We start from the raw sequence: 17,974 nt of genomic DNA on the forward strand, positions 1-17,974 counted from the left end.
CTTACTGGCAGTTGAACAACAAGGGATCTCTATCCCCTTAATTATTATTAAGGATGCCAGAAAAATAACCGTATGGCTTTCAATTTATGTTATAATATATTATACTTTACTTATTATTAATAAAATAACATTTGATGTTTTGATCCTTGTATTGAGGTCAGAAAAATACATGTGTATATGAAGACAAGCTACATGCTCTTGCTCTCTACAAAGGTCAATTGAATCAACGCTGTTAATTGATCTTTTACTTAGGTAAAAAAAAAACAAACCCTGCTAAAGTCCTTATGTACTAAGCTTTTCTTCAGGATTTGTACAGTTCAGGTTGCTATACCAAGATTTTATTCTCCACTTGTACAGTTCAGGTTGCTATTGAATATTAAAAAAAAAAAAAATTCACCAAGTCAGCCTGGTTGGCCGAGTGGTTAGCGCATCCGCTCTCCAGACAAAAGGCTGCTGGTTCGAATCTCGCCGTGGACATGGATGTTTGTGATTGTCTGTGAAAGTACTAGTGGTGGTCGGCGCTAAATGGCATCAGTGTGGATGATGCAGGTAGTTGGTGGAGACAAAGAGCTGTAGAACAAATGCCCTCCCTCGATGAGTCTTGGGACTCCCTGGAGGTGTTACGTAATAATAATAATGTCTTCTTGTATTGAGATTTTTCTTTGACTTGTTCTGGTTGCTATAATGATTGTAGATGGGTCCTCCACATTCTTGGAATAGTTAGACCATCATTTTTGTTCAGATTAGAATTGTGTTTGAGCATTTCACATGCTTCTTTAAATTTCCTCTCGAACCAGGTTTTGGTGTGGTGTAGGGACTTGGTATCTTTCCAATCAATTCCGTGGCATGTCTGGAGTGCGTGGTCTGAAAGGCCAGTTTTTTCAAAATGGAGGTATTTAATGTGTCGTTTGTGTTCGCCCTTCCTAATCGGGATGGTTCGCCATGTTTTCCCTTATGTATGGTAAGTTACATGTGCATTGTATTTTGTAAACCCCTCGATGGGCTTGGTATGGAAGAGGATCTTTGGAAGAACTGAGTAGGTGTCTTAATTTTGTCAAGGGTTTAAAGGTGGTTTTGATGTTGTATTTGTGTAGTGTTCTATTTTTTCTGAAGTGCCTCTAACATAAGGAATGGCAATACCATTCTTGAAATCTCTTTTCTTTTTAGTCTCTGTGGAGGATCTTGTGAATAGTTTTTTTACTGTATCCATTTTTTATAAATGTATGGTTGATGATCTCATATTCCTGGTTCAGAGCTTGCTCATTTGAACAAATAATTTGAGCTCTGTGTAAAACCAAAATAAAAAATGATGGTAGAAAAACTTTTCTTCACTTTAAAACTTTCTTATATGTTATTCTTTTCAATATGAAATTCAATTTTATCCTGCTCAAGACACTTCGAATTTCAAATCCTCTGGTGTCCTGCACCAGGGAGAAAACATCACTATCAACAATAACATAGTCAATGAGACTTTTCTTATCCCTTGCTTCTTCTCTCTCCATGTGAATTTGTGCACATTATTATGTTGGAACATGATGTTAGTAATAAACAGTCCATGTCCTGAGCAGAAATCCAACAGATATTTGCCATTATTATTAGCTTTGCTCTTTTCTCCAAATTTTCCCAAAATAATTTTGTATGTATGACAATCATTTCCTAGTCTGCTATTTAGATTCCCAACAAGGCTTAACTTTACCTTTTTCATTGTGTCAGTTGTTTTTTCTAAAGACTCAAAAAATTCCTCCACTTCTACCTTAGTAGAACCTTCTGTGGGACCATAGGCACAAATAAGTCTCATTGTCCAATTCCCCATTCTGATATTAGCCCACATCACTCTACTTGAGACTGCCTGCCATTCAAGAAGATTAGCCTCGTATTTTGTGTTGAATACTATGGCTACTCCTTTTCCTTGATTGTCATTTCCTGAATATAACATTTTGTATTTATTGCTCTGAAAGATCTCACCAGTTTTTGTCTTTTTTGTTTCAGTAATATCAATCTGGTAATTATCCAATTCTTCAGCTAGCTCCATTTCTTTGCCATTCAGGCTTCTTATGTTGATAGCACCGATCTTTAACTCTGGTGATGTTGAGTTGGGCGAAAACAATGGGGGGGAGGCCTAGTTTAACTGGGCGACGCCACAGCGGGCATGAAATTTTGTCATGTTGTACCATCATTTTGTATATTGGTTTAAGCCAATAAGAATACAATTTGGTCGGCTAAATCCCAAATTGCCAGACCACCCTCGTTCGTTCAATATTCAGGTAGATACCCAACAGGGTGCACCACGAGAAGGTAAGGATTGGACATTAGGTCAGAACCCCTGGTCGGTTCTCCGCATTCCTTTAAAAGCTATGTGGAGGTCTCCTCTCAGTTATACAGCTTTCCAAGTGTAATAAACAAAGTTTGCACCTGAAGTATTTTCAGGACAGGGTAACTTGTATATAGAAGCTAGTGACTTCACATCACTTGCCTTAGTATCCCATAATGCAAAGTACATATCCTTACGGACATGTATAATGCTATGCATTATGGAAAGGGTCACTACCCAGACTGGTTTCGACCTTTATTGAGGTCTCATCAGTGGGAGCCAGATCCAGACATGACACCAAGATTGAAGTAATACAGAAGTCATATTTCCATATAACTACAAGCCAAAAGGCATCACATTTTATTATTAAAATACTCTGGATTAGAGGTAGTGGTTGGAGGTTTTTCCACTTGGTTATACTATAAATTAAAGATGCCAAGAAATTATATTCTTGGTTTAATCCTTTATCCAAGTGTAAGCAAACAAAACTTGCACCTGAAGTATTTTCAGGACAAGGCTAATTGCATATAGAAACTAGTGATTTCACAACACTTGCCTTATGTACATGTATAATGCATAACATTATATATGACCATAAGGATATGTGCTTTGCATTATGGTATACTAAGGCAAGTGATGTGAATTCACTAGTGTCTATATATGAGTTGCCCTATCCTGAAAATTACTTCAGCCGCAAACTTTATTTGCTTACACTTGAATAAAGGATTAAACAAAGAATTTAATTTCTTGGCATCTTTAATTTATAGTATAACCTTAATGGCAGTCAAGAGATACTGACTGGTGTATTGTTTTTGTACTTGTTCTAGCCTTCTTTATCACTCATTACAAACTGTGCTCATGCTGGGACTCAAGTTGAGTAACCAAGTAAAAGATGCTGCTATTTCTTTACACATTGCATTTGCAACTTTATCCCTTTCAGTCCCACTGTTGTGTTTGAACCTGTCTCTTGAAAGAGCTTTAACATTTTCAACTCATCCACCTTTTTATCTAGTTTCACCTCAACACCCAGATAGTTAATGGGTCTACCCAAGATGCATACTTTACCACAGTGATTTTATGACAATTTGGATACTTCCAAAGTATGTAACTCTTTCCTGTTTCAGGATATATATATACTCTGGTTGAATTTAATCCCTCTGCAATCATTAGCACAACTTCTCCTACCCTTTCTATCCTGTCCTTCTTAAATGCATTGTATCCATCATATTTCATTCCCGAAAAGATATCTTCTGTTAATCAGGTCTCACTAAGGCAAATAATTTTTGGTCACATATCATTTACCAATGCTAAAATTCATTGCCTTTATTCCTGATGCTGGCAATGATAAACATGCATATCCAAGTAACTCTTAAAACATGACTAGTTCAAGCAGCTTAGTGGATTCATTAATCAACTTTGTTACTACACTGCCAAAGTCATTGTTTTTCTTGTCTGACAAAACTATTTTCACCATCATCAGGATTATTTCCCTCATGGTATCATTCACTCACTCTCTCACTTTGGTGCATGTTTCTTTGTTTTCATACATCCACCCTTTCAATGAATAACAATTTTCTCTAAGTGCCTAGTACCAAATAATCATGCGAGTACAAATCTTTTCTACCATTAAAAATACTCCATACATCCTACGGTTTCCAAGGGCGGGGTGTGCTCCCCTTGGGAGATGTTTTCTTTTTAACCCTCCTCTTCTCAGAAGAGGAGGGTTAAAAAGAAAAGTTTTATTATAAGTTTGAAGAAAAAAAAAAAGAAAAAAAAAAACATTTCTTTTGAGCAACAGAATCTAAAAATGTGGTCAGATGAACTTAACTTGAAAAATAATATCAGTATAACAGAAGAAATTTGCTGTAATTTTCAGATATTTCAATGGTAAAAATATTTCAGATTTTTAACATTATTTATACTGCCATTTACAATTAGATTTGTTGAACAGTTTCCTTTCTATGCAGCCTGGTTTATCCAAAACAAAGCAATGCAAATTTTGTTACCCTTATAAGATCTTATTTGTTAGTAAGATCATGTTTTATCACAGATACAAAAAACACTATTCTTGACTAGTAGTTGAAAAATAACTAAAAAGTGAACTAAAATAGTGGTGATATCATTAATGATACACATATTGAAAACTGCACTGAGAAACAAGCCCATCCATCACAATAAGTAATTTTATTCTAATTATTATTTTAAAATACCTATGTATGTTTGTTTGTTTTTTTAATTTTAAATATCCGTGTTCTTTTCAGTATTTTATTTGTGTGTTACAAAACCTACATGGAATTATACAATTCAAAAATGAAATAAATTGAATAAAATATATATTAAATAAATGATTATGATGATTATCAGATCTAAGTTAGGACAATGAAGGAACGTTGCACATATTTCTTTATAAAGACATTCTATGTGGAAGCAACTTTAATGAAGAAACAATTATAATAAGGAAACAACTTTTACAACTTTAAACTATGTCTTGTTCCAACAAAATGTTCAATGCAGATGGCATGTTCAACAAGTGCAGACTATTCAGGCCCACAATATTTAATATAAGACTTGTATTCTTCTAGACAAATAAAGGCCAATCTTATTTGTCCAAAATAAGATAAGCCATAAGAGAAAGGAATGTGGTAGATGCCTGGAAACCTAGAGGTAGAAGCATGTCCTTTGAAGCAAGAAAGGTGAAGATTTTTCTGATAGGGCGAAAGGCACCAAAAATATTCAGTGGCTTCAAAACGTTTGCTATGCAATGAGAAATAGTTTGCACATAAGGGATAAGAATGAGAGTTATTTTTGTGCATTGGAAGAGGAATTGAAAGAAAAGCTATGGGCAATCCTATTTTTTTTACCATTACCAACTTCTTTGTGGAACAGTTTGAGCAATGTATCTTTGATAACATTTCGCCTAGACCTACACATTGATACAGATATGTGGATAACATTTTTGCAATTTGGAATGGCTCTTCCTCTGAGTTGCAGCAGTTTCTTTCCAAATTAAATCCCTTCATCACAGGATCCAATTCACCCAAACAGCCTTTTTTAACTCTTTAGATCTAAATTCTTTGTCAACCATATGGAAGCTTACCATCCATCACTTTCTGTGATACATGTGTAATTAGCAGAGATGGAGTTGCTGAATTACTTGATCTCTCCATCAGATAAACATAGTTTACTTTTAGATAACATCCCAATGCAAATTAATCACATATTTATTGACTGATCGCAAAGATAACAATAGACATTGGTTATTCATAATAGTGCTTTATAGTATAAATGATATACTGTGTGTAACGCACACACGCACGCACACACACACACACACCCTACCCAATTAGTTTGTTGCAGAAACAATTTAAATTGTAACTAGAAAAGAACTGACATCCTATCAAACACCCTCTAAGGGTCAAGTAAAAATGGACTTAATTCAGAGAAGTCAAGCTCAGCTGGGTATTAGAATGACTGCCTCCCAGATCTTATGTAAATTAATGTAGTCATACTTATTTTGAGATTAGGAAAGTGTTTCATAGCTGATGCTGGTTCTAAAAATAGTCTTTCAGGCCAACAGCAACTTCTATGCAGCAGTTGTCTTCTTCCATTTAATCCTGTGTGAAAGAGCATCTAGAACATCGGTGCAGGCCTGGTTGGCCAAGTGGTTTGTAAATCCAGTCTTAAACCAATAGGCTGTGGGTTCAAATTCCACCATGGGCATGCGTGTTTGTGATTTTCTTATGTGGGAGATGAATTTCATTGCCCAGTGAGAGATCTGAGCATCTTGATAGGATACTAGTTCCTTTTCAGTACAATCTGATTTCTGCAACAATCTAATTGAGTGTGCATCTTAACATGGTTATAATTCATGCTCTGAGAATGCTGCTTTGAAATTGAGGGGAAATATTAGTAACAATAAATTATTTATTTTTGTTCTCCTCATGTTACTGTAAAGCAGTATTATGAACACTTAAGGAATCTGAATATCTAAGTTGTAAAAGTCTTACATATCCTTATATTACATATCTTCAGTTTTCAGTTCACCTTTATGATATGTGGATAGTGCTTCTACTTTCCAGCCAATCAACCATAGGTTTGAATCCAACTATAAGCATGGAGCATGGATGTTGTGGATGTCTTTAGGTGGAAGAAAAAGCTCACTGCCCAGAAACAACTGCCATCCTGCTGGATGGAGGCCTGGAAAAAAGTTCCATGTTCAGCGTCCAGAGCAGTGTTTCCAGTTTATCTAACTCCTAGAATACCCATAATAGGGTTACAACCATTCATAGGTGTAGTTCACATAAAAAGTTATTCTTTTTTTGGTATACATACCACAATTATTACATTTGCTTATTGGTAACGGTAACATTTTGACACCATCATAACATTTTATCTTTCATATTCTCTCCAGAATCTTCCTATCAGTTTTGTTTTATTACTTTTGGAATGGCTCTTCCATTGCAAGAGGATAAAACCCAGTTGCAATAGGAAAATAATTGTTGCCTCCATCAAAAATTGGATTTATGGAATGTATTTTGCTACGATGATCACTGATTACCACAGCAATAAGTTGAAATAGAAATCAAACACTATTCAAATACACTATATCAAAACAACAATTTATCCGTAATGAATTTTTTAAATTATGCTTAAAATTTTACTTATTTTTGTATTTCTAGTCCTCACCTCAATCCCACTCTTTTTAATCAGATTTGACCCACATTTTGGACAGGATGTTGCATCTAATGTTTGAAACAACATAAATAAAAGAATTAAGAATTTTCTGAAAATTTGAAGCTATAATGAACTGTATACATTATATATTTCAAATTGCTACAAATCATTTTCATATTATGAAAATATGTACAGCGCCCCCTGTCCAAAAAAAAAAGAAATTTTGAACACCAGATAGCATGTATATTACATGCTCACAGCCCACAGACATAAAAGGTATGTGTAGAGGTAATTCATTAATGACCACGAACAAGAAGACAAAAAGAAAATAATATTAGTGACCTTTGGTGCAAATATTAAAAGAATTATAACTTCATAGACATACTAATATACTTAGCAGTTCCTTTAAGCTTTCAAAAATTGCATGCACACATTTATGCCTAGTTCTGAATCTTTTCTATAGCTACTTCAACCACCATTTATTTAATTTAGGCTACCAAATCCAATCAAATCTGAGCATATATTAAGCAATGGGATCACATGAATGCCTTAGAAAGAGGAACAATAACTCCATTGCCTCATGATAAGCAACTTTAATGGATGTGTCAGTAAAGACATTGATGTCTCTTCTCATGAAATGAGAGCAAAAAATCTGCAAAGCAAGAATAAATCTGGCTGGCCATGTCATCTCTGAACTTCTTTGTCAACAGTAAACTAGTGTCACTGACACCTGAATTACAGCAGACAGCACTTTCGTTGTCCTACTGCTATAGTTCAAGTGCCCAAGTCAATAAGAATGGCTGAGGAAAACAATAAGATATCTGAAATTATGGTCCTTTTTTGTCAATCTCGCATGGAAATGCTGTCAACCAATGATTGCTGTCAGAAGCACATATTTTAGTCTGCTGATCAATAAAAAGTGTATGGTCCAAAATATTGCAGCTAATCCAAAATAACCATGGTTCAGGTATGATTGCATCAGAGGTTGAATTTAAACCATTTATTAAAGAAATTTAACCACCAATAGCACCTCTAGTATGGACATACCATAAATACATTACCTTCCCTACTGAAGGTAATGTATTTATAAATCTGTCACCCTTGGTGACAACATGGCAAATGCAGGAAAACCCCACTAAGTTTTTATCTCAGAAGATGCCTTAAACATTAGATTGGTTACTGCATCCTACTCCACTGAAAGCTTGTCTACCAAGATGTAACATCACTACATTAGAAAGGAATGCTCTAAAAAGTCTTTGTGACAATCATGACATTATCACCCTTAAAGTAGACAAAGGAAACTCCGCAGTTATATTAAAAAGCATTGACTATAATGCTAAGATCTCCTGGGCATCATAGTCAAATGCCATCATGATGTCATTTACAAAAGTGTAGTGTGCTGTGAAGATGAAACCTTGATACAATTTGAAATTTAAAAATTGAACTAATGTAACTGTTTATATCAGATTTTATTTAAATACTTACCATTTAATTCTATGTTGATACCAGTTCCACACCTAAAAATATGATAATTTCATAAGAATAAATTAAGTAACAAACAAATACATGAATCACAAACAAAAATTTAATGAAACTGATTACCTTACACAGAGCAAAAGCATGTCTTCTCCCATTTCAGTCACAAAGTGATATTCTTCAGAATAAGTGCTATACATGTTTCCTTGACTACCTTGAACTATAAATATATATAAACATATATATTCTTTTTGTAAAATAGATTATAATGTTAGTACTTAATCTGTTCTCAAAATTGTTAGAAACCACAAGTTATAAATATTTACAAAAATACCAAAACAGTGTAATCTCGTGAACATGTGCATAATGTTAAAATTAATTTTTAAATTCTCAATGGGCAGCTGTTATAAGTAACAAGTTTGCTTAATCACATCTTAAAGTATTAAAATGAAAACCATTTAAAATAATGTGTGAAAAATATGCTTTAACTCTGAAGAAAGCTTGCCTACCAACATGCAACATCACTGCATTAGAAAGGAATGTTCTAAAAAAGTCTTTGTGACAATCATGACATTATCACCCTTAAAGCAGGCAAAGGAAACTCCACAGTTATATTAAACAGCATTGACTATTAATTTATTATTAATGTTATTATTACTTCTCTATCGAGTCAGACTCATTGCATAAGACCTACTCTAATGAGAATCATTCACCAACAAAGCACTCGACCACTTCTGGTGGTCGAGTGCTTTCCTTCACCACCCTACTTACATGAAAACTAAATTTTCATGTAAGTAGCATAGTGAAACACCAAATACACAGCCTTGGGGAAAGACCCTATAAACTTAAGAGAAAATATTGGACGACTTAATCAATACCAGGATTAGTCAGTACAATAAACAACATTTAATTAACACTACTCTGACCACTTTTGCAATATGTCCTCTAAACTTCAACTCCCTGTCCACAAGAATTTCTGAATCTCTGGCCTCATCAATTTCTTGTAGTCCATTTCTTCTCTTCTTCCAGCATTCATCTTCCATTGCCTTACATTTGGTCATGTTTCGCTGGTAGCCATTTACCTTTGCATATACTGACAGTCGAAGTCATCTGTAGGATCTTTACAACAAATTACTACTGCTCTTCCAAGCTTTGCAACATCAGCAAATCAGCAAACTATTGAATATTTTCCCTTAAATATTTCTTATATTATTGATGTACAAATTAAAGAGCACAGTACTTAGCCTTGTGGTACATCACTAGTCAGCTGCCTTCTCACAGACTCCCCCTCAAATGTGCACTGCTGTTTGATATCTATCAGCCACCATCTTATCCAAATCGTGCTTTGCGTTGATGCTCATTTGCTCCAATTTATGTAACAGAGTTCCATGTTGTATCCTGTTGAATGCCTTCGCAAAGTCCAGCAGTATCACTTGAGTAGCCATTCCCTTTACCCAACTCAATTGTCACTTTATTATAAAAAGAGTAAGCAAATTACTAAGGCAAGACCTACCTTTCACAAAACCATGTTACAAAAAAGTTTTTTTATATAGAGCATCATATTCCTATCTACTCAAGTCCAAAATATGTCTTTCTCCAATACCCTAAACACCACTGAGATACTGACTGGCCTATAATTTTCAATTTCTGTCTTGGAGCATCCTTTATGCAGTGGAAACTGTTTTGCACTCTTTCCACTCCCTTGGCACTTTCTCAGAACTGAGGCTCAAATCACACAGCTTGATCAGAGAAGGTGCCAATTCCCTTGCAGTCTCATGATACACGATATGCCATCTAATGATATGCCATTAGATGGCATATGCCGACTGATATGCCATCTAATTTCATGATTGTGTTTGTGAAATATAAGCACTTTCAATTTGTCTACCTCTATTCTACCATCAATCAATGTCACATCTGCACTGGAATGTATTCACACGGACGTTACTGTTGGATTCTAATTATGTAGAAAATAGAATAAATGTTGTTTGATTCAGAATCCAACATGACTTTCCGTCACAAGAACTATATTTGTAAATATTATTTGATGTAAATAACAAATTATAATTGATATCATATAACTACCTTAATTATGTCAAATATTTAATTGTTTAATCAAAGAAATGTTTTAATGGTAAATAGATTCTGTATTAAATATTATTAAGCTGTTTTATTATTTTGTCAATATTGTAAGAACTTATATTTGTAATTTAACTACGCATTTATTGGAATGCAAATATTCTATTTATTCTTTTCATGAAAGTTAACGTTATGTAATAACTGAACGTAGTTATATAACCTAATGTAACATTCGCGAGAATGTTTACGTCTATCGGTTGTCATAGAGACACGTGGAAATAAACGAGCACGTGTGAAGGGAGCGTTTGTAGAGAAAATAGATACGTAGTAGTAAGTAGGGAGTCGGAACGGAACTTTGGAACTATAAGGTAGCAAGGAAGTAAACTAAAGAAGTAGAAATAATTAAAAGATTCCTAAGGATAGGAGTTCAGTAGATATTTTTTTATATAAGTGAATCTTATAGTTGGCTGAAAGCAAAACCAGCCGTAGTAATAAAAAGAAATTATTGCCGTAATCGGATAATTAGAGAACTGGACATTCAAAGAAGAATACTGAAAAAATCCAGGAACGGAACTTTGGAACTATAAGGTAGCAAGGAAGTAAACTAAAGAAGTAGAAATAATTAAAAGATTCCTAAGGATAGGAGTTCAGTAGATATTTTTTTATATAAGTGAATCTTATAGTTGGCTGAAAGCAAAACCAGCCGTAGTAATAAAAAGAAATTATTGCCGTAATCGGATAATTAGAGAACTGGACATTCAAAGAAGAATACTGAAAAAATCCAGTCAGTCTACAATTACGACGTATTTCTGTACTACCATGAAAGGGAATTGTACGGAGTTAAACTAGTTGATGAATGATAAATAAGAATAATTAATGTACCTTATAGTTGTTATCTGGATTTTTGAAGCGCGATTAGTAATGTTTTAGTTATTTAGTGTTTCGCAAGTGTGATAAATACAATTTGAAAGTGTGCTCACAAAATATTGGAAGTACTAAAGATTATTTCTGGTAAGGACAGTCATATTAGTTTATTTCAGTGTATGCAGATTTAAGTATTAGTTCCGTTGCGCTGTTTCTAACATTAACTGTAGCTTACCATCGAGGCTGAGAGTTGAAAATATAGACATTGAAGTGATATCTACCGTGGTTAGTGCCTGTTATGAGTTAATCGTAGAGTGTAGCTGAGAGATACGCGGAAACTGAATAAATAAGAAATTCTATTGTAATAATTTGAGTAAAGAAACTTTGTGATTCTGAAACTGTGAATTTGTTTGAGAAAGTTTGAAAGATTGGATTAATATGAATGACTTGACTTGATGTGCTAACTTGACTGGTTTGTCATATTTAGAAGTGGAATTTATGTAATTGTTATATAACCATATATTAAATGTTTTGTTTGTTAATTTAAATATTGTGTTTGCCTGAATTTCTTTTTACTGCACCGTTCACAAAAATTCGGATCTAGCGGGAATCCCAGAAGGAAATAAAATAAATACCATCGGCCTGAATGAGTGAAAAGACTGCTAACTAATTTTGAATTAATCCTACTAATTCATATAGACTTATCTAAGGATAGAGTGGCGCAGTATAATAGAAATTTCTCTACCCTTAGATCAGTGATTAATTTGCAATTAGTTTTCCTTATTTGATGAAAGTGACTTTTAGCAAGATGGCGGATTCGAACGTCAAGAGAACATGTCAGGACGTTACACATTTGTAAAATGATCACTCGTTAATTCAACTATTTCCTGTGCTTCTGTTAGCTCCCTACCACCAGCACTTGTCAGAGTTATCCATCCATAGTCATTCTTTCTTTTACTTTACACAGAGAGAAGGAACTCTGAGAAGGTCTCAGTTAATTCTCTCTTAATAGCAGCAGAAATTCCATATCTTTCCTTCCCTATGAGCATCTCTTCTTCCAATCTATGTCCCCATAGTTGAAATCCCTCATAATAATTACTCAACCTGCACTTATCGTGTTAATTATCCAATACACACATCTACATTCTCCCTTATACATCAGCCTCTGAAAGCAACTAACTATATATTTCATCCTGTTGATCTCTATATCTCACACTAGATAGCCTAAAATGAACTGCCTTCTGCATCCCTGCCCAATGTACTTCTACTCTTTTTGGCTTTAAATCTTTTGCTATCATTAGCAAAACCTCTCCTCCCATTCTATTCCCTTTCCCTCTGTCCTCTGAAATTATTACATTTAAATTTATATTTAATTATATTTAAGATTATATTGCTAACATATACAATTCTAACAATTACAAATCTTTCTACAATTACAAAAATGCAAAGACAAACATCTTCTTCCTCCCACACATCATTTATTGCCATGCAAATGATCACTTTCCAATACATATAAATCATACAATAACGATATCTGCTGGAGACTTCAAATTCATTAAATAATCCAATCAGTCAATATAACATAGCATATTTATTTTATTTAGGAGTAGCCCTAAGTTTTGAACTTGCTCACTCAGACCTTTGATTTAATGATTAAAACTATTATGAAATTTGGTTACATTAAATTGGCAATAAAATTATAAACGGTAAAAGATTAAAGTATAAAGGTTAAAAGTACATGGAAAAGATGAATGATGTGGAGAAATAATTTAAAATTCCAGAAAAGGGTCAATAAATAAAATAATCTCTAATAATTGCAGTGTTTGAGCTGTTTGGATGTGGTGGTCAGAAGTTTGAAGAGCTCTCTTGAGGGAATGAAATGAGAGAGGAGATGGGGAAAAAAAAAAAAAAAAAAAAGGGTGGACTTCACTTAAATGGTTACATCGAATCATTAGTAATTTTTTATTAGCTGTAATTCGGAGAAAATTTTAATATTGTGGAGCTTCCAATTCCCCAAAATCACATAGGGGCAATGGATGTTTATAGAGTTGCTGTCACTTCTTATAGCTATAATTTCTGAAATCTATAACTTAATTTTGTTATTCTAGGATAGTGGCTTTCTCAATTTAGGGGATATAATTTTTTTTCAAATGTGTGGTTTCAATTTCTGTTTTGCCAAAAACCGATTATTTTTTTGTTGACATCGTTTACACACTGTTTTTAGATGATCCTTCTTTAAGCTCACACACTAAATGAACCCTTATTAATAATGACATTAAATGGTTCATACACCATAATTATGAGATATTTTATTCATTCATTCATTCATCCATCCATCCTTTTCTGGTGTTTTAAATTATTTCTCCATGTATTTTTAACATTTATCATTTATAATATCAGCTTGTTTATTATTAATTTCTAACTTCTTTTATGGTTATACTGCTCCCTTCTTAAGTCTAAAATAATCATCCATATACTGTCTCAGTTAAAGTATCGAATTTATGAAGACAGTAAAAGCATGAAGTGTTGCAGTTCTACCCTAAATATAATTTCAGGTAATATAATATATTACCTGAAATTTATTATCAGGTAATATAATAGAGAACAGTATAAAAATATTAGTAAGATTATTAAAAAAGAAATCAAACATGCTAGAAACTTATGGATATTGGATGAATGCAAAAATATAGAAAAGGACTTAAATAAAAATAATTCCAAAAGTGCTTTTCAAATTATCAATAAGTTAATCAAACCTTTTACCGCAATTAACTGGAGCATAGAAGATTAAGATGGAACTCCTATCACAGATAACCAGAAAATAGTTGATAGATGGAAATGTTATGCAACCAAGCTTTTTTCAAAAGGACCCTCAACTGACCGATGATATTTTGGACGGAATTTTGCCAGGAGGTTCGGAGGAAGGAGATTACCCAATATTAAAAGAAGAAGTCATTGCAGCAGTTAGTCCTCAAAAATAGGAAAATCACCGGGTAGTGATGGTGTCACAGTGGAACTGATACGCAAAGGAGGTGACATCATCATAGACACCTTGCTAAATTTATTCCAGGACATATGGAACACAGAGACTTAGCCCTCTGATTGGCAGACTTCTGTCCTTGTACTTATTCCTAAAAAAGGGAAACAGCAATAAATGAAGCAACTATAGAACAATAAGCCTTATTAGTCATCCAAGCAAAATCCTGTTAAAAATATTACTGTCAAGAATCGAAAAGAAAATAGAAAGCAGACCATCAGATGAACAAGCAGGTTTCCGGAAGTCCAGAAGTACAATTGACCATATTTTTACAATACACATACTAGGCGAAAAATACATAGAACATAACAAAATAATCTGTCGCAACTTTTTAGACCTTCAAAAAGCTTTTGACTCAATATGGCACGAGGCATTATGGAAAATTTTAGAACATTATGGTATTGACAACAAAATCATTAGGATTATTAAATCTCTTTATTCCTCATCTGATATGAGAATTGAAATTAAAAATTACAGCAGCGAACCGTTCTGGACAGAACGGGGAGGGGGGGGGGTAAGACAGGGATGCATCTTGTCCCTTCTTCTGTTTAATTGTTTTCTGGAATATGTCATAGATGAAGCTCTTTATGCATATGACACTGGAATAGTAGTTGGTGGACTAAGAATAAATAACTTACGTTTTGCTGATGATATTGATCTTCTGGCAGAAAGTGAAGAAGAATTACAAGAGATAACCAGCCGTGTTTTCAGAACATTAAAAAAATATGGATTATACATAAACCTACAAAAAACAAAAACAATGATAACCTCAAAATCAGACATTGAATTCTTAAAGATACAAATTGGCAATAAGCAAATTGAGAATGCAAAGAAGTTCACTTATCTAGGAAGCACGTTGAGTCATTGCTAAGGCAACCGTGGCCCTACAGAAGTTAAAACCATTGTGGGGAGATAACAGAATAGCAATCACAACCAGACTAAGACTAACTGACACCTTGGCGAATTCTGTCCTCTTGTATGGTTGTGAGGCCTGGACTTTACTGAAAGAAGATGAGAGGAGACTCCTGTCTTTCGAAATGAAAACTTACAGAAGACATTTGAGAATTCCCTATACCGCTCACGAAACCAATGAAAATGTCCGAAAACTGATCGATTCAATAGATGGAAGAAAAAGGGAAAATATTCTGACAGTCATCAGAAGAAGACAGATGAAATGGTTCGGACATGTGGAGAGGGCTAATGGCATTCCAAAGCAAACACTAGAAGGAATCAATCTGGGATCTAGGGTGAGTGGCCGACCTCGATTAAAATGGACTGATAACATCAAAAAATGGACAAATTCCTCCCTTTCTCAATTGACATCAAGAACAAGAGACCTGGAGGAGGCTAGCAAAGAGGATCACCAACCAGCCATGAATAACCCAATGGTTCATTTCGGACTATGGGAGAAGAAGAATACAATATAATGCAGGAAATTAAAAAACAGCAATAGTAGCCAAATCAATATCTTAACTAATTGCTGAAATTATTGCCTAGAGTCCTGGAATAGGGGAATTGCTGGTGAACTGGAAATAGAAGGGTGGACTGAATGTGTGCTACCCATATTCTAGAGATTAGGGAGGGTGATTTGAATTTTGCAAGTTTCTTTAAATTTGTATTCATATCAGTTTTCATACAATGTAAGAAAGAGGTGCCTTGCTAATCAATTTGGTGTACAGCAGTGTTTCTCAAATGTTTTTCGACTACGGAACACTTCATAAATCCTGAAATTTTCATGGAACACCTTGGTTATTTTGTAATGTATAAATTGATAATTAATTGGTAATTTAGCTGATTTTTTATTAATCAATGATTGATAATTATTAATCAGTAATTAATTAAACATCAATTAACCATCATTAAATTAATTTGTGCTGACAAATTAATTTAAAAATGACAAATTCCAGAACTTTTTGCGGAACACCTATTCACCTTCTGGGGAACACCGGTTAAGAACCACTGGTGTAGAGTCTAGATATGATCAGAAAGTCCTGATTTTCCATAATTATTATTTTGATGTGTCATTTGTATTTTTATTTATTTATTTGGATTAAAATCATGCATCCTGTTTCACCTATCCAGTTAATCCAGTGTGACATGTGCACTGGATTCAGTGCACCCAGGGTAAACAGGAAGGAGATTCCTTGGAGGAGTTAAATAAGCTATTTAATCTTGGCATTAAGGTTGTAGTAGCCACATGTTTATTTCTCTGATATGTTTTTAATGTATGAGTGGCTATGATTTACTGAAATCTATACAATTTTTATTTTTGGATGTAGTCTTATAAGGAATTTTATTGGTTATATCAAAATATAGCCATTATTTATGAAGTATTGCTATTCATTTTCAGTCATGCTTAAGAGCTTGATCACTGGAGCAAAATGTTCTTTCTCATTGTTTTCTTGGGATAGAATGTTTTGTGTCAAAAAACCTTGTGTCAATTTCAGTGAAAATCACATTCATCTGTGTTGCTTGTTCAGGTGGCTGAGGGAAATGTCTAAAGTTTGGCAGTCATGGAGCCAAATAATGAAAAGATTGTCAACATATTTGAGTCAAACTTTGGAGTTTAAAGTGCAAGAATCTAGAGCATGTTGCTGAATAGTTTCCATATAAAAGTTTGCGTTAGGCAGGGATGATGGCAAGCCCACAGCCGCACCTTTTTTGTATGTAAAAATTATTTTGCTACACAAAGTAACCAAAACTTAGTAGGCAGAGATTGGGAATTGAACAAATCAACTGGTCTCTAATAACAACACATTGCATACTGCATGTTCTTGCATTTGGGATGCACCACTCCAAATGAAAGAACATAAGATCAGGTGGGCTCTTGGAATTTATAGTGTTATGAATGAAAAAGAAAGTATGCTAAGTTGTCTGGAGGCTTAGGCGACTATGGATGTGATGTTCTTAGGCTAGGTTAAGCCAAGAGAGAGAAAGAGTTAACCCAAAAAGAGAAAGCAGAGCACAATCTTTATTTGAAGAAATACCAGGTGCATCATTCTATGAGTGCACTATCTTTGACTTCCCCTCTTCCTGAGATTGGAAGAAGTGAGGAATGCAGAGAATGTATTATTAATCAGTAATATATTGAAAATGCACTGGTTAAATTAACATAGGATTATCTTATTTTATTATAATTATATGTCAAATATATGATTTTTCTGAATTCACTGGAACTCTTGGCAGAGGACTGCCTGAAAAGTTAATATTGAAGTAGTAATGAATAACTCAGATGGTAGACAGACTGGCCATTTGCTCTCTGATGGATATGTGAGGACTATATATGGAGGGAAGAAGTACTGTTGAGAAAGAAATTTAAAGGTGAAAGGACAGTCAGTACTGAGATCATTACCTGTTCAGCAGCATTATGGTGGTGGTGTTGTTAATAGGTGTCAGCAATATATTCAGTTGTTTGTGAATGATAAAAAGATGCCTTCTCGTCCTTTTCCCACCCTACATAAATTGAAAAATTACACCAATTGAAATCCTGTATGATCTTTTCAGAAGTTTGTAAGTCTCAATCATATCACCCCTCT

At 34.1% G+C, this 17,974-nt stretch overlaps 1 protein-coding gene across 3 annotated transcripts in view; it reads right to left on the reverse strand.

Moving 5' to 3' along the window:
* The window catches only part of ProRS-m (prolyl-tRNA synthetase 2-like protein, mitochondrial), a 223,775-nt gene that overhangs the window by 72,468 nt on the left and 133,333 nt on the right, over positions 1–17,974 (reverse strand). For all 3 annotated transcript variants that reach the window (XM_090396837.1, XM_090396836.1, XM_090396838.1), the window contains 3 exons: positions 8,588–8,681; positions 8,471–8,502; positions 6,998–7,053 (listed from right to left, as the gene is read on the reverse strand). In XM_090396837.1, the coding sequence (XP_090252963.1) occupies positions 6,998–7,053; positions 8,471–8,502; positions 8,588–8,681 (182 nt within the window). The remainder of the gene's footprint in view (positions 1–6,997; positions 7,054–8,470; positions 8,503–8,587; positions 8,682–17,974) is intronic.

This window comes from Typopeltis vanoorti, chromosome 8, assembly GCF_054136105.1.
Source record: "Typopeltis vanoorti isolate ZY-2024b chromosome 8, IOZ_Tvanoo_1.0, whole genome shotgun sequence".
Taxonomy (NCBI): domain Eukaryota; kingdom Metazoa; phylum Arthropoda; class Arachnida; order Uropygi; family Thelyphonidae; genus Typopeltis; species Typopeltis vanoorti.